Below are 25,859 nucleotides of genomic sequence, written 5' to 3'. Positions count from 1 at the left end.
TGAAAATCCAAGGCGTTGAGGTTCAGAATTTGCGACCGTATTCAGATCAAACATTTAGGGCGTATGGAAGGAACTCAGATCCTCTGATTGTGAAGCATGTATTTGAAAGTGTCATCGAAATTGAGAATGCAGAGAAGCGAATAAGCATGGACGATACAGGACAAAATAGAAGAGAAGTTGAATGCCCTACTGTCGGCTGATATTATCGAGTCAGTACACGAATACAGTCCATGGGTTTCTCCGTTGGTGATCATTGTGAAAGACAATGGCGATCTTCGCTTGTGTGTAGACATGAGGAGGGCGAATCAGGCAATCAAACGTGAACCGTATATGATGCCCACCTTCGAAGATTTTCTTCCGCAACTGAAGAAAGCCCGCTTTAGTCGGCTGGACAGAAAGGAAGCATTCCACCAGGTGGAATTGGATGAATCGTGTCGTTATATTACGACATTCATCACCCATAAAGGCATGTTCCGATACAAAGGTTAATGTTCGGGATTTCGTGCGCCCCGGAGATGTTCCAAAAGGTTTTGGAACAAATTCTGTCTAGCTGTGAAAATGTGGTCAATTACATCGATGACTGTCTGATATTTGGGGAAACCCTGGAGGAACACGATAGGGCGCTTAGGAAAGTTATGGGAACACTGCAAGGTAACAAGCAAGGTATTCTACTGAACCACGAGAAATGTGTTTTTCGAGTGCGGGAATTCGAGTTTCTGGGATACCATCTGTAGGCGGAAGGGATTCGTCCCACTGATGACAAACTGGCAGCTCTGAAATCGTTAAGCGCCCCACAATCCCCGGAGGAACTAAGGAGCTTCTTAGGCTTGGTGTCCTACGTCGGTAAGTTCCTCCCTGACCTAGCAACAGTATGTTCACCGTTGCGTGTTCTCACACACACTGGAGTTCCGTTCGTATGGCAACATGAACACGAAAAAGCTTTCCAGCGATTGAAGGAAATGATCTCGGACATTCGAACCATTCACTATTTCGACAACACAACAGAAACTTCGAGCTCGAGACGGATCACAAACCCCTTGAAATGATATTTGCACCATGTTCCCGACCGTGCGCACGCATCGAAAGGTGGGCCCTTCGATTGCAAGCATTTAGATTCGTCGTAAAATACCGCAAAGGAACTGGAAACATCGCAGATCCATTTTCACGTCTCGCAGTTGAATCCAATACACAGGACTTCGACAGTGACAGTAAATTTCTCGTTTTGGCTATAATGGAATCGGCTGCGATCGACACAACGGAGCTTGAGAAAGCAACGACTGAGGACTATGAGCTCTCTATTGTGCGTGAATGTATCCGATCGGGACAATGGGATCGGAATGAAAGTAGACCATATGAAGCGTTCCAAAACGAACTCGGGTTTGTGGGAGATTTACTGGTGCGAGGGTCGAAGTTAGTTGTGCCCATATCCTTGAGGAATAGGATGTTGACTTTGGCCCACGAAGGCCACCCAGGTGAGACTGTGATGAAACGGCGGTTGCGTGATCGTGTCTGGTGGCCCGGGATGGATCGCGACGTCGGCACCTACGTTGCATCTTGTGAGGGATGTAGATTGGTAGGACTTCCTACCAAACCTGAACCCATGAAACGCAGAGAACTTCCTGTGAAACCATGGATCGACGTCGCACTGGACTTTCTGGGCCCGCTACCGACTGGAGAATACCTGCTTGTTGTGATTGACTACTATAGTCGATATAAAGAAATCGAGGTGATGAAGCATATAACTGCAGAGGAAACCATAACACGCCTGCACGTGACGATTACGTTGGATAATGCAAGGCAGTTTATTCGTTCCACGTTCGACAACTATTGTTCGCAAAATGGAATCCATTTGAATTACTCTACCCCCTACTGAATATATATATATAGTTATGAGCTGAGTTACCACTCAGTCTGCACATAGCAACATCAAGCACCAAGTCAGCACCAAGCAGCGCACCACGCCACCCAGTCAATACGCACGATCAGCACAATGCAGCACCACGCTACCCAGCCGCCACGTGATTGCACGATCAGCAATCACAACCAATAAATAGGACCGCAATCGAGTCAATCCTTCTCTTGTGTTTTTAACAGTTTAGTAGTTAAGTTCAGTTCCGTATTAATTATATGTAATAAATTTAATGTGTTAAATATATCCCTTTTTTAAAACGTACTCACCGTGAGTTAGTACTTAATTGGCGCAGTCGGTAAGAGAAAGTGAAAGAGAAAGAGAAAGTGACAACAGTGGTAGTTATACGAAGCGAAAAGTACAACAAAGTGATTCCGCGTTAAGTGCGTCCCTAGCTAAAGGCAGCAGCCGCTAGTAAGATTTGAGGATCCCCCGCCGTCGCTTGAAGAGCTCTTGGACCAACCCACGACAGCAGTAAGTAACAGCACTGGAAGATGTTTGAAAAACCACTTGAAAAAATTAGAGAAAGTATTAGAGAAAAAAACGCGACTTTAAAAATACAACTGGATAAATGCGAATTCCTCAAGCGGAATTGCGAATTTCTCGGACACATAATTACCCCCGAGGGTATCAAACCCAACCCAGATAAGATCAGAGAGATACAAAACTGGAAAATACCCACTTCGGAAAAGCAAATTAAACAATTCCTAGGGCTTTTAGGTTACTATAGGAAGTTCATAAGAGACTACGCGAAATTAACGAAGCCTATGACAAAATACTTAAAAAAAGAAACAGACTTTAACGCTAACGATCCTCAATTCCTAGACGCTTTCGAGAAATAAAAAATCCTTATAGCAATCTGTAAGAAAATCCTTATAGCAGACCCCATACTTAGGTACCTGAACTTCTCAGAACCCTTCGACTTAACGACAGACGCATCTAATTATGCATTAGGAGCTGTACTGTCTCAAGTTCACGAAACCAAAGATCACCCTGTAGCCTTTGCATCCCGCACACTGAACAAACATGAAATTAATTATTCTACAACAGAAAAGGAAGCCCTCGCAATAATGTGGGCTGTAGAAAAATTTAAACCATATTCATACGGAAATAAGTTTACCCTTATTACTGACCATAAACCATTGACCTTTATTAAAAATTCAACAAAAAACCAGAAAATCATCCGCTGGCGATTAGAACTGGAAAACTACGACTATAATGTTATCTACAAGACAGGCAAAACAAACGTCGTTGCTGACGCTTTAAGCCGAAAAATTGACACAAATACAAACGAAACAAACGACTTAACAAACACCACCAATTCACAGATTAATAAGCCTAGTGAATCCCTACCTGACACCACACACTCTGCCGATACTTCCGACGAATACTACATTCACTTCACAGAAAAGCCCATAAATAACTTTAGAAATCAACTAATATTTCGAGAAAATAGCTTCAATACAGACATTTCCGAACACATTTTTCCAAACTTCAGAAGAACGACAATCTTTCGCAACTCCTTTGATCATCAAATTATCACAGACGCAATAAAACAGTATCATAACGGGAAACAAACAGCCATTCAAGCCCCAGAAAACCTAATACAAATAATACAAGACGTTTACAAAGACCACTTTTCAAATTCCAACTCCCACTTCGTTATGACCCAAAACATAGTAGACGTAACTATGGAATAGAAACAGGACCAAATCATAAAAAAAGAACATGAGCGTGCTCATCGCGGCATACAAGAAGTAGAAAACCAAATAAAACGTTCATTCTTCTTTCCTAAAATGATTAAGAAAATTCGAAAGTTCATAAATTCATGCACTATCTGTGCACAACACAAATATGAAAGAAGACCATACAATATGAAAATTTTACCAAGACCCATATAAACTGCCCCTTTCAATAGGGTACACATGGACAATTTTTGGTATAGATAAACATAATTATTTAACTTTGATATGCGCCTTTTCTAAACACCTCTACATAATTGAACTCCCAACAAGAAACGTTTTAGACATACAAAATGCTTTATCCCAATACTTCCTACATTTCGGCACACCTAAGATGCTGATCTGTGACCACGAAGCTTCATTTACAAGCATACAACTCAAAAGTTTTCTCTGCGAACTCGGAATTCAAATAGAATTCGCTTCATCATCCGAATCAAACGGACAGATCGAAAAAACACATAGCACCATCATTGAGATGTTCAATATCAACAAACACAAGTTCCCAGAATTAAACTCCCCCGATATCATAGCACTTATCACTGCCCTATACAACGAAACGGTACACTCAGCAACTTCATTCAACCCGAATGAAATTATATTCAACCAAAGAAACATCGTACAACCATGTGACGTAGCGCAAGTTACCCAAAACATATTCCCAAAAGTCCAAAACAAATTAGACAAAACCAGGACCAACATGACGAAATACAATGACACTAAAGAACCACCCCCAGAAATTAAAGTAAATGACGACATCTATTTGAAAAAAGCGACTAGAAAAAAACTTGACCCTCGATTTACCGAAGCCAAATGTCTAGCAAACAATGACCGAACAATTACTATCAAAAGAAACGTGAGAAGATAAAAATAAGATTAAGCGTTTAAGAAATACTAAATGAAATCACTAACATAATCTTTCTCATTCTAGGAACCATCGAACCAGAAAAATTTTAAACAAGAACATCATAGCAAAACCAGACCTATAAAAGGTAGACCAATATACGAACCAATTTTACTTTCTTTTTAGTTCGAAACAACCCGAACCACCAACCAGGACAGATGAAACCCCGGTCAAAAAAAAAGAAACAATGCCAAACAAGGAGGTATTCGAAAACAATCCAAAATTGATTTCGGAAATCTCACAAAAACAAAACAGAAACAAAACGAAATCTTTTATTCCTTCTCAACATTTTTGACTAATTCTATTTAATGGATTATTACCATTACACAAACTATAGCACAAAAAGTTAGTTAGATAAACATTTTCCTTCACTTTCAGATGCAAATAATTCACATAGGAATAATCCTAATGACGATAGGGATAACCTACCAGGACCTAGGACTCACAAACCTAAATGACAACCCAATATTAATGATAAAAATAAGTAAATGTAAAATCCAGACAGGGACCATGAAAATTATCCATCCTATTAACTTGACTGACTTAGAACTCACAATCTAGACGTTAACCAACATAGCCTATAAGAAAACCTCAGAAAATAACTCTCTTAAAGATATGGTAAAACACAAAATTAGGGACGTGTATAGCAATTTCTATCAGATTAAGCCACAAATATAACACAGAACCAGGAGATGGGACGTAATTGGAAGCACATGGAAATGGATCGCCGGCAACCCGGACGCCCAGGACTTAAGAATAATCAACACAACATTAAATCAACTTATAGACGAAAACAACAAGCAATACACGGTCAACGAGCAATTGGGTCAAAGGATTCAACAAATAACTAACACGGTAAATAAAATTGCAGAGAACTATCACACAAACAAATTAGCTCTCAACGAATTAGATACAATTACCCTGATCTTGAACGCAGACATAATTAATAAAATCCTACTGAATATCCAGTCATTAACAGCCACAACCAACAGTGAAATACTATCAATAAAAGAAATCAACATTATCAAGGAGATACTTCAAAACCAAGGAGTCACCGTAGAGCTTCCAGACGAAGCGCTCACATACATTACACCAAAAATAGTAACTAGTAAAGATACACTTCTGTATATCCTACACGTACCACAACTACAAGAAAGAGAATCGGATTTAATTCGGATCTTCGCCCTGAATAACAAGAACTCAGTTATCAAGAACCACCCGCTTTATCTGATCAAACATGGGAAAGAGCTTTTCACCACTATCAAACCAGATGACTACATCCAACGAAGCACTTTCTTCGAAAAATTCAAAGACGAATGCATCTCACCCCTTATTAACGGGAAGCAGAGCCATTGTGCAACTGAAACATAAATGCACACCGAAGCAAAACTTATAAAGGAAAATCAATTACTCATAACAAACGCCAAGAATGACAAACTAAATTCCAACTGTGGTCCAGATGACAGACAACTGAGAGGAAACTTCTTAATATCCTTCTCAAATTGCACAATAACATTTATGAACCAACAATTTACATCGAATGAATTTTTCGAGGAGCCACAATCCATGCAAAACGCACTACATAACCTTATCATAAATTATCAACTATCAGATGACCACGACATCGGGAAAATCGATAATAGGACTTTGCAAAACCGAAAACAAATTCAACACGTTTATTTGAAACAATTCAACAACGAAGTTTGGAGATGGAGTCTATTCGGAGGACTATCAATAACCTCAACAATGCTGATAATCCTAATTGCCTTCATAGTTCTTTCTTACAGACGTTCGATTGATCATAGAAATTCGAGACTACATCGTAAAAAATCCTGCAAATTAAGAAAACCGAAAACTAATTTAAAACCGGAAAACCCATGCTCAAGTGCCGAGGACGACACTTCTTTACCCCCCCCGGAGGAGTTATGGGCTGAGTTACCACTCAGTCAGCACGCTACCCAGCCGCCACGTGATTGCACGATCAGCAATCACAATCAATAAATAGGACCGCAATCGAGTGAATCCCGCTCTTGTGTTTTTAGCAGTTTAGTAGTTAAGTTCAGTTCCGTATTCATTCTATGTAATAAATTTAATGTGTTAAATAAATCCCTTATTCAAAACGTTCTCACCGTATGTTAGTACTTAATTATATATCATGTAAGCAAAAATTCTGTATAAAAACCCGACCAAAATTTATTAAAGTAAGTAGTATTAGGCTGCCTTCTGCAGCCAGTAGTTCTCTTAAGTAGAATTGAGACCAGTGTTGTTCCTTGAATATATCACAGTCTTAAGTCCGCTAACGAGAGATCAGCAGCATCTAAACTTCCAACGTTCGAAGCAATAATTGTATAATTTGCGCTCGGAGTTCGTGAAGATCTTGTTCTCGTTAATCCTCCCGCTTAGAAGATTTCGACAAATTGTTCAAACTCCCGTCACGCGTTCCGTAGGGAATAAGTGCGAAGGCAGTTGAATCAACTTGTTGAGGGAATAATTTCAATAAATTGATCGACCTCCGTTCGTTACGCGTTCCGTAGGGTATCAGTGCGTAGGCGGGTAGCTCAATTCATTGATAAAGAATACTTCTGATACACTTCCGTTCGTTACGCGTTCCGTAGTAGTAGTAGAATTAGTGCGAAGGCGGTCTATGTAGTTTATTCTTGATAAATTCATACAACACTCTACTTCGAAATCTGTAACGTGCAAGCCAAACTCATTACGGTTGATTCCTTCGCGCAACCGAGTTTGCTGCTTCTTTCGCACGCCTAAAAACAGGCATAAAAACAAAATTAAAAGATTAAAATAACAAGAAAATGTTTAAAATATTCATTATCATTGCATTTTTTATAACATCAATAGAACTACCACACCTAGAAATCAAAAATCTTTATTCTGGTCCTATATTATTATTCAAACACAGAGATTGTAGAATACAAACAGGAATAATCAAAATTACCCAATTAATTTAACAGATTTAGAAACAAATGTACTTTTATTTAGCAAAATAGCAAGACAAACAGATATAAAACTTCCAATGACTCAATGAATTTTGCAAAAAAGTAGAGCACTAGTAATTTTTATCAACTAAAACCAATCAATAGTAGACTACCAATCAATTAAACGATGGGATTCCCTCTGCAAAGCGTGGAAGTGGTTAGCAGGCAGCCCCAATGCAGACGACCTGAGACTTATCAACACAACAACAAATGAATTAATCAATCAAAATAACAAACAATTTCAAGTGAATAACGCGACCAACAATAAAATTCAGGAGATAACTGACACGGTCAATAAATTAACAGAGGAACTTTATTGGGTTTTGTCAGTAGGAATGGGAACGTATCTCGACTTCACTCTGGCCGGCCGACTTAATGTGTGACATTATCTACAAGAACTTTATTAGATCAATTGTGGACGATAATTTCCGTTATGACACTTTCAAATTTATTCCTATTGATATATCTGAAGAAGACTTTGACAAATGGCTTAAAACGCAAGACGACCAGAAAGCCGTCCGAATCCCCTCGCGACCTGATCTACCTTTAGCCAATAGACTCACCAATTATTTTGATTATATGATCAAATCAGCAAACGCTGACCATCATAGAAAAAGAACGGTACAGACTATCGCAGCTGCGCATTAAAACGTAAATGCTATATTCTGTCCGCTGTTTCGACGTCTTAAAGAGAGGTGGATATCTGTACTGAAACGCAAATATGTATATAGTTATGCAACAGACCTCCACGTGTACGCTGAGTCAGAGGATCAAAGTACACGTTCGACCATCCATATCACCAATCACGCCACCACAGCCAAGTCAGCATAATTGGAGAAGCCGGACCACGCCAGACAGAAGTTGCAAGTTCAACAGAATTAGGTTTTAAATAAGGGCCGTAACCAAATTAGCCAGTTCAGTTATTATTACGATCCCAAAAGTGTAACATTAGTGTTTAAGCGAAGAAATAAAGTTTTTTTATGACCTACCTTCCGTAAGTCTTATTATTGGCGCAGCCGTACGGAAACCGGCTGAAGTGAGTGTTAGTGACAAAAAGTGGTAGCTAAGAAAAACCAACTTAGCAAAAGTGATTCCGCCGAAAGAGGCGTCTAAGGCAAACAGACAGAGTGATTTAAACGACGTCGCCGAAGATTCGAGGATCCCCCCGCTAACATCACCTGGAGCACCAGCAGCGTTTGGCCGGGACTACGCACACGACTCAAAACAACTGTGAGTATTTTTTTTTATTCACGATAAGGAAGCGAATCAACACCAATTACGGTGTGCTTCCAATTGAGCAATTCAACACTCTTAAGTGTGCTCATAGAAACAAGCGAATCAACACCATTTAGTGTGCTTGTGAAACAAAGTATACTTTCTATTTTTTCTTTTGTGGTAACATTGATTACTAGGCTTTAGGCAATTTCTAATGCCAAAAGCTGACAAAGTAACCGCCCTCAAGAAAACAAGGCGCTTGCTTAACTCGGTGCAAATTAAAATAACCGAAAGCAGCTCCGAATCGGAGGCACAAAGTGACGAAAGTACAGAATTTTCGCACGTCCCCCTGAAAAACGTGCCTTCTTTGCAAAATCTATCATTAAACGACGGTGTAGATTCCAACAATATGGAACAGCTGACGGCCCAAATCAGTACGCTGGCTCAAATGCTGGAAGACATAAAAAATAAGCAGGAGCAGCAACAACATGCATTGAATGTATTATCACAAGGGCAAGCGCAAACGAGCACTGCACAAGCCCGCACACAACTTATTCCTACTAATATAACAGTAGAAGCATTATTCAAAATTCCAGACCCAATCAAATCTATTCCCAAATTTGATGGGAATAGGAAGCAACTCGCCGCATGGCTCACGACAGCGGAAAATACGCTGAATGTATTTAAAGACCTTGTACCAGATGAACAATTTGGAATATTTGTAACTGCAGTTATCAACAAAATCGAGGGAAAGGCCAAAGACATTATTTGTCTTGCGGGCAACCCACAAAAATTTGACGAGATTAAAGAAATATTAACTAACGCTCTTGGTGATCGTCAGGAGTTAACGTACTACAAAAGCCAACTCTGGCAAACTAGGATGGATAATATGTCAATACACAAGTATTATAACAAGTGCAAAGAGATTTGCCAGAATATCAAGTCTCTTGCAAAACAGAAACCCAAATATAAAGAACACTGGGATGCAATAAATGCATTTATTGAGGAAGATGCTCTGGCAGCCTTCCTGGCCGGTCTCAAAGAACCCTATTTCGGCTATGCACAAGCTGCTAGACCCGATGACATGGAGGCAGCTTATGCCTTCGTATGTAAATTTAAGTGTAAGGAGACAACAGCCTTGCACATGGACACCTTCAATAAAAAACAGAGAGATTTTAAACCCCATGATAAAAATTTTAAGAAACCCCAATTCGATAAAAATAAAACTGAAAAGTCGGAGCCGGTCAATGACACTCCCCAGCCAATGGACATAGGATCCATTAGAAGTAAACTGACGCTCAACAGGCGCCAAGTGAACATTAACGAAGTCGAAGATAAGAACCCTGAATCGGAAACAGAAACAGAAAGCGAAAGCGAAAATGTAGACATAAATTTTTGCTTGGCACAGCAAAAACGAGCGACAACCTAAATTACTTACCTTACATTACATGCACGGACTCACAAACGAAAACAAAAATTAGACTACTCATAGATACAGGGGCGAATAAAAATGTTATACGACCCGGTGTTTTAAAAAACCTAAAAACTATAAAGAATAAACAAATCAAAAACATTTCCGGTTGCCACGAAATCTCAAGAAGAGGGAAGGCAAATTTAATTGGTCACGGGGTTCCTCAACAAACATACTATGAACTGAACTTTCACAATTTCTTTGACGGAATTCTAGGTTCCGAATTTTTCGCTAAAACCAAAGCTAAAATCGACTATGAAAAAGAAATTCTATCTGTAAAAAATATTGAACACCCTTACGAAAAATACTTCCCGGCTAGCAAACTCTATTCACATACAATTGAAATAAACACAACAAAGAATGGCGATTGGTTGGTACCAACGTTTCAGAAACTCTATAAATCCGTTATAATCGAACCAGGCCTATACAACTCCAAGAATAAACACTCGAAAGTCAGAATCATAACAGACAAAAAAGACCCTCCTTCTATAGGCGAAGTTTTCAAGTTGAAAATTAACAACTTCGAAACAATAACGCCAATCCCTATCGAACCACAGGACAAGATCACAACAGAAACATTGGATAAACTCATACGAACAAGTCACCTATCAGAACTAGAAAAAGGAAAGCTCTTTCAAGCTATCCTCGAAAATCAATCCGTTCTATTGAAGCCAAATGAAAAACTAACAGCTGTGTCAGCTGTTAAACACCAAATTATCACAACAGACGATCAACCGGTTTATACAAAATCGTACCGCTACCCCCACGCTTTTAAAAATGATGTGGAACTACAAAATAGAGAACTTCTAGATAATGGTATCATCCGACCTTCTACTAGTCCATATTCCTCCCCCATCTGGGTAATACCTAAAAAACTGGACGCTTCGGGTAAACGAAAAGTCAGAGTTGTGATTGATTATCGTAAAATCAATGAAAAAACCATAAGCGATAAATTTCCGGTTCCCCAAATAGATGAAATCTTAGACAATTTAGGGAAATCAGTCTACTTCACCACGTTAGATCTCAAATCGGGATTCCACCAAATAGAAATGGATCCCGACCACCAACAAAAAACAGCATTTTCGACGGCATTAGGTCATTTTCAATTCACCAGAATGCCTTTTGGTTTGAAGAATGCGCCTGCAACCTTTCAGCGCGCTATGAACAACATACTAGGCGAATATATTGGAACTATCTGTTTTGTTTACCTGGACGATATAATAATAATCGGAAAAAATCTTAAAACACATATTCAAAATTTATCAAAAATACTAAAGAGACTCGCCGAATTCAACCTCAAGATCCAATTGGACAAATGCGAATTCATGAAACGAGAAACTGAATTCCTTGGCCATGTGATTACACAAGAGGGAATCAAACCAGATCCAGAAAAAATAAGTAAAATTTTAGATTGGAAATTACCCGAAAATCAAAAACAAATCAAACAGTTCTTAGGACTCTCTGGATATTACAGAAGGTTCATTAAGGACTACTCAAAAATAGTCAAGCCAATGACAAAATTTTTAAAAAAAGATCAAACGATTAAACTAGACGATGAAAGCTATAAGGCAGCCTTTTCAAAATTAAAACAAATAATAGCTTCCGACCAAATACTTGCCTATCCTGACTTCAATATTCCATTTATTCTAGCCACAGACGCAAGCAACTATGCGATTGGCGCTGTTCTTTCTCAAATCCAAAACAAAATCGAAAGACCGATTGCATTCGCCAGCAGAACCCTCACCAAATGTGAAACAAATTATAGTACAATAGAAAAAGAAGCTTTGGCAATCATGTGGGGTATAGATAAATTCAAACCATACCTATATGGTAACAAATTCACCCTCTTTACTGATCATAAACCATTACAGTACATAAAAAATTGCAACAAAAACCAAAAAATATTAAATTGGAGGACAGAACTCGAAAATTACGACTACACAATAGTATACAAGGAAGGCAAAACCAACGTAGTCGCTGACGCGTTGAGTCGAAAAACTGAAGAAAAATGCGAGATCAACCTGCGTAATACAGCTCCACAATACATAATACAGCTCAACAAACACAACTTTTTATCTTTGGTTGACTCATTTTCGAAACACGCACAAATGATCTTCATGGAAACCAAAAATTTGACGGACGTAAAAAACGCTTTGGCACTGTACTTTAGCACGTACGGTACACCAAGGAAGATCATAACAGACCATGAAACGACGTTCATGTCGTTACAATTGAAAAATTATTTGGATACCCTAAACGTTGAATTAGCCTACGCATCCTGTTCCGAATCAAATGGGCAAGTAGAGAAGACTCATTCAACGATAATCGAAATTATTAACACAAACAAATACAAATTCCCAAATTTAGATACTCCCGCTCTAATTTGTTTAGCAATATCTCTTTATAACACAACAGTGCATTCTGCTACCAATTTTTCCCCGAATGAAATAATTTTCAATAACAATAACATCATAAACCCAAATGAAATTAAAGAAAATACGAAACAATTTTATAAAAAAGTAAAAGCAAATATCGACAAAGCTAAGGTCAGTCAGGAAAAACAAAATAAAAATAAAGAGGAACCTCCCCATTTAAACGACAATCAAGAAGTATTTTTAATTCCAAACATTAGGAAAAAACTTGATCCAAGAGCAAAACCCACAAACGCCAGGGAAATAACAGAAAAAACATTCAAAAACAATAAAAGAGTCAAACGACACAAAAATAAAATTAAAAGGCTACAGAAAATACAAATTTAACACCAATACTAACGGAAACATTTTCTTCTAATTACAGATGCACTCACTGATAAAATTTTTTGTCTCCATAACGCTTGTAATGTTCACACAATCAGAGCTATTAGAAATACGCGATTTAATGAATGATCCGATATTATTGTTAAAAATAAACGATTGTAAATTACGAACAGGTTCTATCAAGATAATACATCCCATTAATATTACAAATCTCGAAAATAATGTCCACCTATTTTCTAAACTGGCTAGACAGATAGACAGAGATATTCCGATATCAAATCTCATACTCCAAAAAAGTAAAGAACTTGTCAACAACCTGTACCAGCTGAAGCCGATGAAACCCAGAAGAACCAGACGATGGGACACATTAGGAGCCGCCTGGAAGTGGATCGCCGGATCTCCCGACGCCGACGACTTGAGGATTATCAATACCACGCTGAACAATCTAATTACTCAAAACAACCAACAAACAATAGTCAACAATATTATCAACAACAGAATCGACGAAATTATGACAACAGCTAACCGACTCGTCGAACAACAATCAACGGAAAACAAGATTCTACTTGAAGAAATGGACGCAGTAATGCTTCTCCTCTACATGGACACAACGAATACCATTTTAGAAGACTTGGAAGATACAATCCTTAGAACCCGGATAGAACTAGCAAACAGTAAGTTGCTCTCACTCAAAGAAATTCTCACTATAGAAACGCTACTCAACGAACAAGGAATAGAAACACAATTCCCTGAGGAAGCCCTCAATTATGCCCAACCCAAAATAGCAACAAGAGGTGACCTCCTATTATACATCCTGCAAGTTCCAAAAGTCAAAGGAAACTGCGATGTTATTCAAATCATCCCATTAACTGTCCAAAACACAGTGATTACAGATCCCCCTCAATACGTCATTCGGAGCGGGAACGATCTCTTCAAAACTACAAATCCAAGCAGCATAATTCAACAAGATACATTCCTAGAACCATTAAGAGACAACTGCTCGGCTCACATTATTTTAGGAAAGGAAAGCCACTGCACAGCAACGTTTGATAACAGTACCAGAATCACATTGATAGCAATCAATAAGATATTGGTCAATAATGCGAAGGGGTCGCTCATGAAATCAAATTGCGGACCGCACAACCGTACACTTGACGGAAATTTTTTAATATCTTTCAACAATTGTAGCGTACAAATCGATAAACGGACCTTCACATCAGATGAATTGGTTAGTAACACAAAGGAACTCCAGGGAGCTTTCCCAAGCTTAGCCATCAATTGGAACATTTTACAACAACACGACATCCCGAGCATTCACAATCAAACCATACACAATAGAATGAGTCTGGAACACGTCGCGTTGAAACAATTCGAGCACAAGAACCTGCTATTTGCCGTATTCGGAGGCCTATCAACGTCAATGATCATTCTAATCGTCATAACAGCGACTTGCGTTTTTAGGAAGCGAGTAGTCATTAAGATTAGAAAACGAGAATCATCCCAAAGAGATTGAGTAGAAGTTCGAGGACGCCCTTCATTCTACCCCCGGAGGAGTTATGCAACAGACATCCACGTGTACGCTGAGTCAGAGGATCAAAGTACACGTTCGACCATCCATATCACCAATCACGCCACCACAGCCAAGTCAGCATAATTGGAGAAGCCGGACCACGCCAGACAGAAGTTGCAAGTTCAACAGAATTAGGTTTTAAATAAGGGCCGTAACCAAATTAGCCAGTTCAGTTATTATTACGATCCCAAAAGTGTAACATTAGTGTTTAAGCGAAGAAATAAAGTTTTTTTTATGACCTACCTTCCGTAAGTCTTATTATTATATTTTACTGACATATAAGTCGAACAGTTTGAGGATTACCTTAACGCTAACTTTTCTGCAAATCATTATGTCTCCTCATCTCGTAATGAAAACGATATTGGAAAGTATGACAAAAGTATGCGTCATTGGACCCTCCTACTCGAAGTAAAAATATACAAGGATCTGGGTTTACCCGATTATCTTTGCGAAATTTGACACTTTGACACAAATGACACTGCAACCTTTTTCGGGAATACGCTCATTAATCATGCCGCTTGTGTGAGTATCTATGCAGACGAAGACATTGTAGGTGGGACTTCCCCAGGAGATGATAATCACATTTGGGGAAATAACAAAATCCTCGGCGACACATCTCAGTACTATGTTGACCTTTTCAATTTCGAATCAAAGACCTTGGACCATATGAACTTCTCATATTTTTGTGGTAAGTTCATATATCGGCTATACATTGTCTTCTTGGCTTTTTAACATCAACGAGTGTCTTTTCGCCAACTACTCTTTTCCTCATTGTCGCGGACAGATAGGGCTTGTTGTCAAAAAAGCAAAACTTTAAATTATATTCAAACAAGACCCCAGCTGAGCGAAGGAAATGTGTAAGAGCAAGGCAAACTCAAGTATTTGCTTATCATAAAACCCAAATGGGAAATAGTCGCTTAGTTAGTACGAAGCGCAATATTTAGATTGCGTCTTGTAAACAATTTAATGTATGCATCACTTAGGATGCAATTTATTACCCTTTCCATACTTCGCTGCGCGCGCAAACATCCGCCAACGGTGAATCTACCAACGGGGGTGAAATAAAACATAATGCATGTTTACACGGCCTACCGCTTAGGCGAAGGATGGAAAGGACCAACTTGAAAAAAAGATAAGGCTCACAGTGACGACCACGTGGTCGTCACGAGTAGATACATAGGAAGATAACCCACGTGGGTGAGCTAAAAATGAAACCGATGTGTTACCGGTTTCATGAAAGAGACGGGAGATATTCCTCATCTTTCAGATTAAGAATGTGTGTATATATAAGTTATCGTCGAACCCACATTCCAACCGAAGCCACTTACAACATCTTGCCTGGGAACGTTTAGATTACAACCAGCGAACGTAAGCAGAGTAAACACCCCAAAAGACGTGCCATTGAAATAAACAACCAACGGACGGCCACCCAGCACCGAACAAGATCGACGGAGTTAGCTTATCTTTGCTTCGCTGTTCAATTTGTTTCCGAAGAATAGAATTTGTAGAATGTGCAAACTAATCAGTTTGAGTTTATTTAGCCTAAGATGATTCATGAAATGAAGTTAGTTTTTTTAAGATCGTAGACGACGACAGTCGTTAGTTTAAACCCGAGTTCCTTTTTTTTTTTAAATCCGACTTCCATGAATGTGAAGTTAACTTATATATATAAGTTAACACCCACATCCCCACATACTTAGGAAGAGATCCACCCAAGCATCGAAGAACGACGGTGACACACTTCCGATAAGCTAACTCATCAGTTCTCCAGGCGCCTCGTGAACAAACAACACATCATCATTTCTGGTGCACCGACCTAGATATTCGCACCGTCAACATCATCGATACCAACGACCCATCGTTCGATACACAATCCAAAGGCTCAGCGCTTTGGTCGGGTCGAAGTCCACCACGATCGAGCTCACCGGAAACAAACTGGAGAGTCAGCGTAACCGTACGCCGCGTTAGGGAACTTAGCTCAGGCCAATTAGTAAGGAATAAAGTCAGTCTTAATTCGATGTTCAAAAGAGGTAGTTCGGTTTTAATATTTTAAAAACCTCCCCAAAGCCCTAACTTCTCTAACTGGCGCAGTCGTGCGGATTCGATTACCGCTCAAGTGTTAAGAAAATCTCGCGAAAAAGTGATAGAATTAACCAAGTGTAGAGCAACCACCAATTAACGGCAAACAGTTACTCTCAGGAGTGAAGAATGAGCAAGTGTTCCGAAAATATTTTTGCTCAAGTGTAAAAGCATTTATTTGGGAAATATCATCGCGTAGAAAAGAAGAAAATTGACACAGTGCTGAAAACCGCAAATGTTATAGTATAAAAGTGCAATACGGAACTACCAATAACTTTTCGCAAAAAGAGTGAACGCAAAGTGAAAATTTAATTGCCTCCTATTGAATAAACGTGTTCTAGCTCAAAAAAGAGAGAGTGAAACCTTAACAAATGGCTATAGGTTCCATCATCATATTAATCTCCATGTAAATAATTTCCCACAATCCTTATTTTATTCTTTCGTATGTGCAAGTAGACCACCTCGCTCGCGTAGTGAGTATCTAGTGTGTAACAAGCAGAGAGCATATCTGTGGTTCCACTAGCGCGGAAAATTCTTATCAGATCATCCACCGGTGCAGTGCTGATCTCACACCGCGTAGGAGACTGATCGCATAGCAGAGTGAATATCTGTGGTAGATGCGATCGGTACAATAATATTTCCCCCGGTCGAAAGCACAGTGTCTACACAGCAGAGAGAATATCTGCGCCGCGTGTAGCCAGTCGCGTTTAGATTTAAGAAAAAAAATATATATATATATATATATATAGACGGCGCCAGTGGTATGGTTAGCGTAACAGCCTCACAATCCGATCGGCCTGGGTTCAATCCCAGCTGGCGTCGTTGGGATTTTCTGAGGCGAAAAATCTCTGGTTACGTCTTCCTTCGGAGCGGAAGTAAAAGAAGTTGGCCCGGCTCATGAGTTGTTGAGTCTGATAGGTAGGAACAGGTGGAGTCGCCTCCCTGATGTCGGTGATTGGCACTAAAGTGGCGGAAATAGGCCGACGAAAAATAAGCGAAGATAAAAAAAAAAAAAAAAAAAAAAATATATATATATATATATATATATTAATATATATATATATATATATATATATATATATATATATATATATATATATATATATATATATATATATATATATATATATATATATATAGCTCTTTCATATTACACTTATTATCCCAAGAAATTATTTGAACGTAAAACTAATTCAATTCCTTCATTCCCGAGGTATAGGATTTTTTCCATCCTTACAATTTTTGAAACCGTGAAATGAACAATACAGAAATGAATAATACATCTAACCAAATACTTCCTCCTCCACCTCAACCTCCTACACAGAATATGAACCGAAGCGAAGAAAACAACTTGAGATTCGAGACGAATCTTCATTAGGGGGAGAGTAGTTAACACCCACATCCCCACATACTTAGGAAGTGATCCACCCAAGCACCGAAGAACGACGGTGACACACTTCCGATAAGCTAACTCATCAGTTCTCCATGCACCTCGTGAACAAAGAACACATCATCATTTCTGGTGCACCGACCTGGATATTCGCACCGTCAACGTCATCGATACCAACGACCCATCGTTCGATACACAATTACATACGATACACGATAAAATTTAAAGACACAGTGTTTTTTGAAAGGCAGTGATTGCCGTTTAAAACTAAAAGACACAGTGTTTTCTGAAAGGCAGTGATTGTCCTGCGAAAACTTAAATAAACAGTGTTTTCTGAAAGGCTGCAACGCCGATCCGGTGACACTGCAACCATTTTCGGGAATACGCTCATTAAACATGCAGCTTGTGTTGTAGGTGGGACTTTCGCAGGAGATGATAATCACATTTGGGGAAATAACAACATCCTCGGCAACACATCTCAGTACTATGGTGACCTTTTCAATTTCGAATCAAAGACCATGGACTTCTCATATTTTCGTGGTAAGTTCATATTGTGCGATGGTCTACGTTTCTTCATAATCCCTGACCCAATTAAACTTCTTATGAAATGGGGCAGACGCGATCTACGTAACTTTGGACATATGAAGGAATATTTCGTATCTTGTCAGGACACTAATGAAGCCCCTTAAAAGAATAACCACGTGGCCCTAACTGAGTGATGCTATCGCAGAAAGGTATAATCGACCCAATAATGATTTCTTCGGACTATTCAGCGCGATGTGTTCTACTCTATCCTCTAATAAAAACTTTTCTTATCTTTACTATAATTCACCAGGTGATGTCCTTTGCCTCGACCCAACTCTCCCATCCCTCGTGTAGACCTACCAAACATCTATTCCCTGCTATACCTGCCTAATTTATTGCCCCTATGATCAGGACCTTCCTCTAAATATCGCAGCGCATAAGTATAAGTTGCCTTATACTCTACATGGGTGGTTTCCTTCCCGCTCCCTCTGTATCCTTTGAGCAGTTCCTCGAAGGAGTCCAATATTGTGACAATATTGTTTGTCGACGCCTCCACTGGACTCCAGGAAGAAGGTTGTGGACAATACCATGAGTACAATAAACACGGTTAACACGGTAGATACATAGGAAGATTACCTACGTGGGTGATCTAAAAATGAAAAATGAAAGAGAGAGGAGATATTCCTCATCTTTTAGATTAAGAATGTGTGTATATAAGTTACCGACGCCATCAATCCAATCTCCCGCGGAAACAACATCATGCTATTCACCCGGGCCACACCAACTCCGGCGTCAGCAAAATAAGCATACGCCAAATATATGGGGCACGAGGTGCTTAGCTGGACAACAACATGCACGAGGCGCTGACCTGGACTCCACGCCACCGGCGACTCGGACGTTGGACTCCGGAGGAGGAGTCAGCAATATAACAATAGGTTTCATTATTAATCTTGAGTACAAATAAATTCATTCTGTGTTAAACTGTAGTTGCGTGTGGTTCGTTTTCGAAACCTTTTTAAAAACTCTCATCGGAAGTCTAAATTAATAACTGGCGCAGTCGTGCGGATCGGATTCAACGCGAGTTAATTGAAAACCCCCAAAACAAAAAGTGAAATAGAAATCGTGAGTGTTTATCGAACAAAAAAAATACCGAAAATTAAAGTGCAACACAAATCGTGACCATCGTTGTCGTCCATCGTTGAAGTGATACCGTTATTTTCGTGGCTGGTGAAGTGAGTGTTGGACACTAACGGGATTCCCTGTGAATTCATTGAAGCAGACACAACAAGCGAGAGGAAGAAACCCTGCACGCGAGCGCTGTGTGCTGGTGTGTTATCGCCGTAGCACCGTCTTCGACATCATCACCGCGTGGTGCGATACACGGGTTCAGCTGTACCGAACGATCAACACGCAGCACCGTTGTAGATAATCCGCACTGGTGTGCATAATAAGTATACTGAAATTAATAGGTTAAGGTTATTAGGTTAAGGTTAATTATAGAGGGAAAATTGCAAAAATTATAAGAAAGTGTACATCTGCCATTTTAAATGGCAGAAGGGGAAGAAAGCGTTGACATGGATATCGAATCCACTGTCTCCCGAACTTGCCTCCCAGCCCGCTCCCGCTCCCGCTCAACAATCGACCTCGACCTCCCCCTCAGTTGCTTCCTCTCCTCGTGTCAAGGTCTATCCAGAAGATTCACCTGGAGCTGGCCCATGGGTTGTTTTTTTCCGGCCCAAACCGAACGGAAAATCCATCAATGTCATTCAGGTTTCGAAAGATCTGGCAAGATATTATTCCTCCGTGGTCGAAATCTCTAAGGTTAGACCGAACAAACTGCGTGTTGTCGTGAGTAATCGGAAACACGCAAATGCAGTTGTGATCGACGAGAGATTCTCCCTAGAGTATCGTGTCTACGTGCCGTCCCATGACGTAGAAATCTCGGGGGTGATAACTGAAACGGGTCTGACGTGTGAAATGATAAAGGAAGGAGTTGGTAAATTTAAAAGACTCCCGTTGGTGGGCGTTAAAATTTTGGACAGCCGCCAACTAGGAAAAGTATCCCAAGAAAAGGGAAAAACTAAATTCACGCCGTCAGACTCGTTTCGAGTAACTTTTGCTGGTTCCGCTCTCCCTGACTACGTCATGGTGGGCAAATTAAGACTGCCTGTGCGATTCTTCGTGCCAAAGCCCATGACTTGCCAAAAATGCAAGTCAGTTGGTCACACTTCAGATTATTGTGCCAACAAGGAGCGCTGTGCCACTTGCGGAGAGCAACATGAGGGGAAATCCTGCAGTGCGACTGAGCATAAATGTCCATATTGCGGGGGATCCCCACACGAGCTCTCAGTTTGTGAAACTTACAAGAGTCGCTGGGAGAAACAGAAGCGCTCTTTGAAGGAACGCTCGAAACGCACTTTTGCGGATATTTTAAAGGGCGCTTCTCCACTGGCCCAACAACAACAACCAATCATCACACAAAATGTCTTCGCCACGTTGCCCGTTGACGAAATGGAAGCGGACACAGCTAACGGGGGCACACCGTTCATTTTCCAAGGGAATCCCCGGCGCAAAAATGTGACCACTCCCAAAGTTCAAGGACAAGCCCCTCCGGTTATACCTCCTGTTAGCATGCCTAAAAAATCGAGTGCAGCGGACAAGCAAAATCAGGTTCCTCCTGGCTTCCGTGGGAATAGTTCACCTTCGAACGACCCAGCACTCGAGGGGACATCAAAAACCCCAAATGTCCCTATTTTTCCGTCCAGCTCAACTTCCCAATCGGGATTTATAAAGTTGTCTGACCTTTTGGACCAAATCTTCAAGTGTTTTAATGTTTCCGACTCCATCAGAACCATTGTCATTTCAATGCTTCCAGTATTAAAGACAATTTTGCAACAATTGATGCAAACATGGCCCCTCCTTGCAATGATTATCTCTCTTGATGTCTAATTCAAATAGAGAGGTCGGAGATATTTTACAGTGGAATTGTCGTAGTCTTATCCCTAAATTGGATACATTCAAATTTTTAATTCATAACTTCAATTGTGACGTTTTTGCTCTGTCCGAAACTTGGCTTTCTTCGCGAGATGATATCTCTTTCCACGATTTTAATATTATACGCTTGGACCGTGTTGACAGATACGGAGGGGTGCTTTTGGGGATCAATAAGTGCCACTCATTTTTTCGAATTGACCTTCCATCTATTGGAGGGATCGAAGCTGTTGCTTGTCATGCAAACATCAGAGGCAAAGACCTCTGTATTGTCAGCTTGTATTGGCCTCCGAGAGCTGCGGTTAGCCGCAAACAACTTGATGACATGTGCTCACTCCTTCCTGAGCCACGATTGATCTTGGGAGACTTCAACTCTCACGGAACTGCCTGGGGGGAACAGTACGACGACAATCGTTCATCGATGATATATGACCTTTGTAACAGCTTCAATATGACCGTTTTGAATACTGGGGAAACAACACGTGTTCCTAAACCTCCTGCTAACCCAAGTGCTCTTGACCTCTCGCTTTGCTCGAATTCACTATCGTTAGATTGCAAGTGGAATGTAATCCAGGACCCCAACGGTAGTGACCACTTGCCAATCAAAATTTCCATCACCATTGGTTCGAATTCTTCTGAATCTATAAACATGGCATATGACCTCACAAGACACATTGACTGGAAAAAATATGCGGACGCAATTGCTCTAGCCATCAATTCCAGAGATGGTTTGCCTCCATTGGAGGAGTATAACTTCCTTTCTCGTTTGATATATGACAGCGCGGTTCGCGCTCAAACGAAACCCATCCCAGGCTCCACTTTTCGTCAAAGGCCTCCCAATCCATGGTGGGATAGCCAATGTTCCAAGCTTTATCAGGATAAATCGAACGCATTTAAAGCTTTTGGGAAACGTGGAACCATTGAGAATTTTCAAACGTACTTGGACCTTGAAAATCAATTTAAAAACTTGATCAAAGGGAAAAAACGTGCTTATTGGCGAAATTTCGTGGGAGGTTTGTCACGAGAAACGTCAATGAAAAAATTATGGAAAGTGGCTCGAAACATGAGAAATCGCTCTTCATCGAATGAAAGCGAAGAATATTCACATCGATGGATTTTTAATTTTGCACGGAAGGTTTGTCCCGATTCCGTTCCTGTGCAAAAAATTGTTCGAGATATACCACAAGATAGGTGCGATCTTGATTCCGAGTTTTCGATGGTAGAATTCTCTCTTGCTCTCCTTTCTTGTAACAATTCGGCTCCAGGAACGGATAGAATTAAGTTCAACTTGTTGAAACACCTCCCTGATGTGGCGAAACATCGCTTGTTGAATTTATTCAATCGGTTTCTGGAGCATAATATTGTTCCAGATGATTGGAGACAAGTGCGAATTATAGCTATTCAAAAACCCGGAAAACCCGCGTCCGACTTCAATTCGTACCGCCCAATAGCAATGCTGTCTTGTATACGGAAATTGTTGGAGAAAATGATCTTGTTTCGCCTTGATCGATGGGTTGAAACGAATGGCCTACTCTCAGATACACAATATGGGTTCCGCAGGGGCAAGGGGACGAATGATTGTCTTGCGTTGCTTTCTTCAGAAATTCAAATGGCTTACGCCGAAAAAAAACAAATGGCTTCAGTATTCTTGGACATAAAGGGGGCCTTTGATTCTGTTTCAATAGAGGTTTTGTCAGACAAATTACACTCTCGGGGTCTGCCGCCTCTGTTGAATAATATGTTATATAACTTGCTTTGTGAGAAACAGTTGAACTTTTCTCACGGGGATTCGACAGTAAATCGGGTCTCCTACATGGGCCTCCCCCAGGGCTCATGTTTAAGCCCCCTTTTGTACAACTTCTATGTAAGCGACATCGACAATTGTCTTACACAAAATTGCAGCCTAAGACAACTTGCAGATGACGGAGTGGTGTCTGTCGTAGGATCAAACGAATCCGACCTGCAAGGACCCTTACAAGATACTTTGAACAATTTTTCAACCTGGGCCATTGGGCTAGGGATCGAATTCTCCACGGAGAAAACAGAGATGGTGGTTTTTTCTAGGAAGCATAGACCAGCAAAACCAAAGCTTCAACTTTTGGGTAAACCGATCACTCATGCTATGTCATTCAAGTATCTTGGGGTCTGGTTCGACTCCAAATGTACTTGGGGGGCCCATATTAGGTATCTGAGTAAAAAATGCCAACAAAGAATAAACTTTCTCCGTACAATTACCGGCACCTGGTGGGGAGCCCATCCCGAAGATCTTATAATGTTGTATCGAACAACTATTCTCTCAGTGATGGAGTATGGCAGTTTCTGTTTTCAATCAGCTGCCAAAACACATCTCATTAAACTCGAGCGAATTCCGTATCTTTGTCTCCGTATTGCGTTGGGATGTATGCCCTCAACGCATACCATGAGTCTCGAGGTTTTGGCAGGCCTACTCCCACTAAAAGATCGCTTCAATTTATTATCGCTTCGGTTCCTCATCCGGTGTAAGGTTATGAACCCATTGGTGATCGGAAATTTTGAGCAGCTTATCGAGCTAAATTTTCATTCAGGATTCATGAGCTCATATCATGAATTCATCTCCATGCAGGTTGATCCTTCTTCGTATACTCCCAACCGTGTTTGTTTTCCTGACTACATCAATTCCTCTGTACATTTTGATCTGTTCATGAAGGAGAAAATCCATGGAATTCCAGATTATCATCGATCGGGGATCGTTCCTACGATCTTCAATGCAAAGTATGGGCGTGTCAATTGTGATAATATGTACTTTACTGATGGGTCCTCTATGAATGAGTCCACAAGATTTGGAGTGTTCAACGAAATTTTTAGCACCTCCCACAGTCTTCAGAATCCTTGCTCTGTGTATATTGCTGAATTGGCAGCAATACATTGGGCGCTGGACAGCGTCGCCTCACGACCTGTTGAACACTATTACATTGTAACGGATAGTCTTAGCTCTGTCGAAGCTATCCGTTCAGTGAGGCCGGAAAAGCACTCGCCGTACTTCCTTGAGAGAATACGAGAAAATTTGAGTGCTTTAACCAGACGCTGTTATGTCATTACCTTTGTCTGGGTCCCTTCACATTGCTCAATTCCGGGTAGAGGGCTGACTCATTAGCAAAGGTAGGTGCAATTGAAGGCGATATTTATCAGCGTCAAATCGCTTTCAATGAATTTTATTCTTTAGTCCGTAAAAATACCATAGCTAACTGGCAACGTAAGTGGAACGAAGATGAATTGGGTCGGTGGCTTCACTCGATTATCCTTAAGGTTAGCCTCAAACCATGGTTCAAAAGTCTGGACTTAAGTCGGGACTTTATTCGCACCTTCTCTCGACTCATGTCCAATCACTGTTCGTTAGACGCGCTACTCTTTCGTTTTAATCTTGCCGATGGCAATATCTGTGCTTGTAGCCAAGGTTACCACGACATCGAACACGTTGTTTGGTCGTGCGAGATCTTGTTGCCAGATCGAATTTAGAAAACTCTCTTCGGGCTAGAGGAAGGCAGCCCAATGTGCCGGTGAGAGATGTGTTGGCTCGGTTAGACCTTGATTACATGTCCCAAATATATGTCTTCCTAAAAGCTATCGATCTTCGTGTGTGATTGTCCTTATATCCTTATATTCTCCTTTTCCTTTTCCTTCGCGAGAAATCAAATCCCTTCTTACTAACAATAGAATAAGGTGAAATGTAAATACATGTTAGATATAAGATAGGCTTAAGAATTGAGTATGATGAATGTGAGTGCGAATGTGAGTGTGAACATTGTCAACATATCCTTATATCCCATCCTTTTCCTGAAACAAAATGTCACCCTTCTAAACTCGAGCAAGCCGCGAGTAATCGGTTCTCTACCTCATTAACATTAGAATTAATAAAAAATGTTTATGTATACTTGTAACTATACAGATAGGAGTTTGGCTCCTTTAAACTTATGTAGCTGAGCCTGTAAAAATAAACGATTTAATAAAAAAAAAACAAATCGTGACCGTTAGTCGTGAAATACCAAAAAGAAAACTGCAACAAAAATAGCAAGAGTTAATCGCAAAAAGAAGAACCTGGCGTGTGACGTGTGACGGAAAAATTCAAAATTTTGTGAGATTGCGAGAAATTTTCTTCGGTGTTAAGGATAATGATATCAGACCCCTTAACATTGAAGAAATGATCGAGAAAAGAAATAAGATGTATGACGAAGTAAATTTAGAGTTAAACACAGAAAACACAAAACCACAAAAAAAACCACATTGGAACAACGTAACAAACACAGAGAAAAGGTACCAATACTGGAACCTGTTGATCAA

The 25,859-nt window shown here is 40.2% G+C and overlaps 2 protein-coding genes across 2 annotated transcripts; both read left to right on the top strand.

Moving 5' to 3' along the window:
* The first annotated feature begins 1,231 nt into the window (after window positions 1–1,231).
* LOC129780467 (uncharacterized protein K02A2.6-like) lies at window positions 1,232–1,873 on the top strand. Its single transcript, XM_055788784.1, has one exon. It carries the CDS (start codon window positions 1,232–1,234, stop codon window positions 1,871–1,873), a length of 642 nt encoding a protein of 213 aa, XP_055644759.1.
* Window positions 1,874–8,275: 6,402 nt separating this feature from the next.
* On the top strand, window positions 8,276–14,515 carry LOC129763352 (uncharacterized). Its single transcript, XM_055762320.1, has 2 exons — window positions 8,276–8,775; window positions 13,028–14,515. The coding sequence occupies exon 2, from the start codon at window positions 13,028–13,030 to the stop codon at window positions 14,498–14,500; it is 1,473 nt and encodes a 490-aa protein (XP_055618295.1). The 5' UTR covers window positions 8,276–8,775; the 3' UTR covers window positions 14,501–14,515.
* Window positions 14,516–25,859: the final 11,344 nt, after the last annotated feature.

The sequence above is a fragment of the Toxorhynchites rutilus genome, chromosome 1, assembly GCF_029784135.1.
Source record: "Toxorhynchites rutilus septentrionalis strain SRP chromosome 1, ASM2978413v1, whole genome shotgun sequence".
NCBI lineage: Eukaryota > Metazoa > Arthropoda > Insecta > Diptera > Culicidae > Toxorhynchites > Toxorhynchites rutilus.
This window is presented reverse-complemented; position numbering and strand designations above follow the sequence as displayed.

Excerpts from the sequence above, each read along its gene's own strand:
- LOC129763352 (XM_055762320.1), top strand. The coding sequence starts at position 13,028 with ATGCACTCACTGATAAAATTTTTTGTCTCCATAACGCTTGTAATGTTC.
- LOC129780467 (XM_055788784.1), top strand. The coding sequence starts at position 1,232 with ATGGAATCGGCTGCGATCGACACAACGGAGCTTGAGAAAGCAACGACT.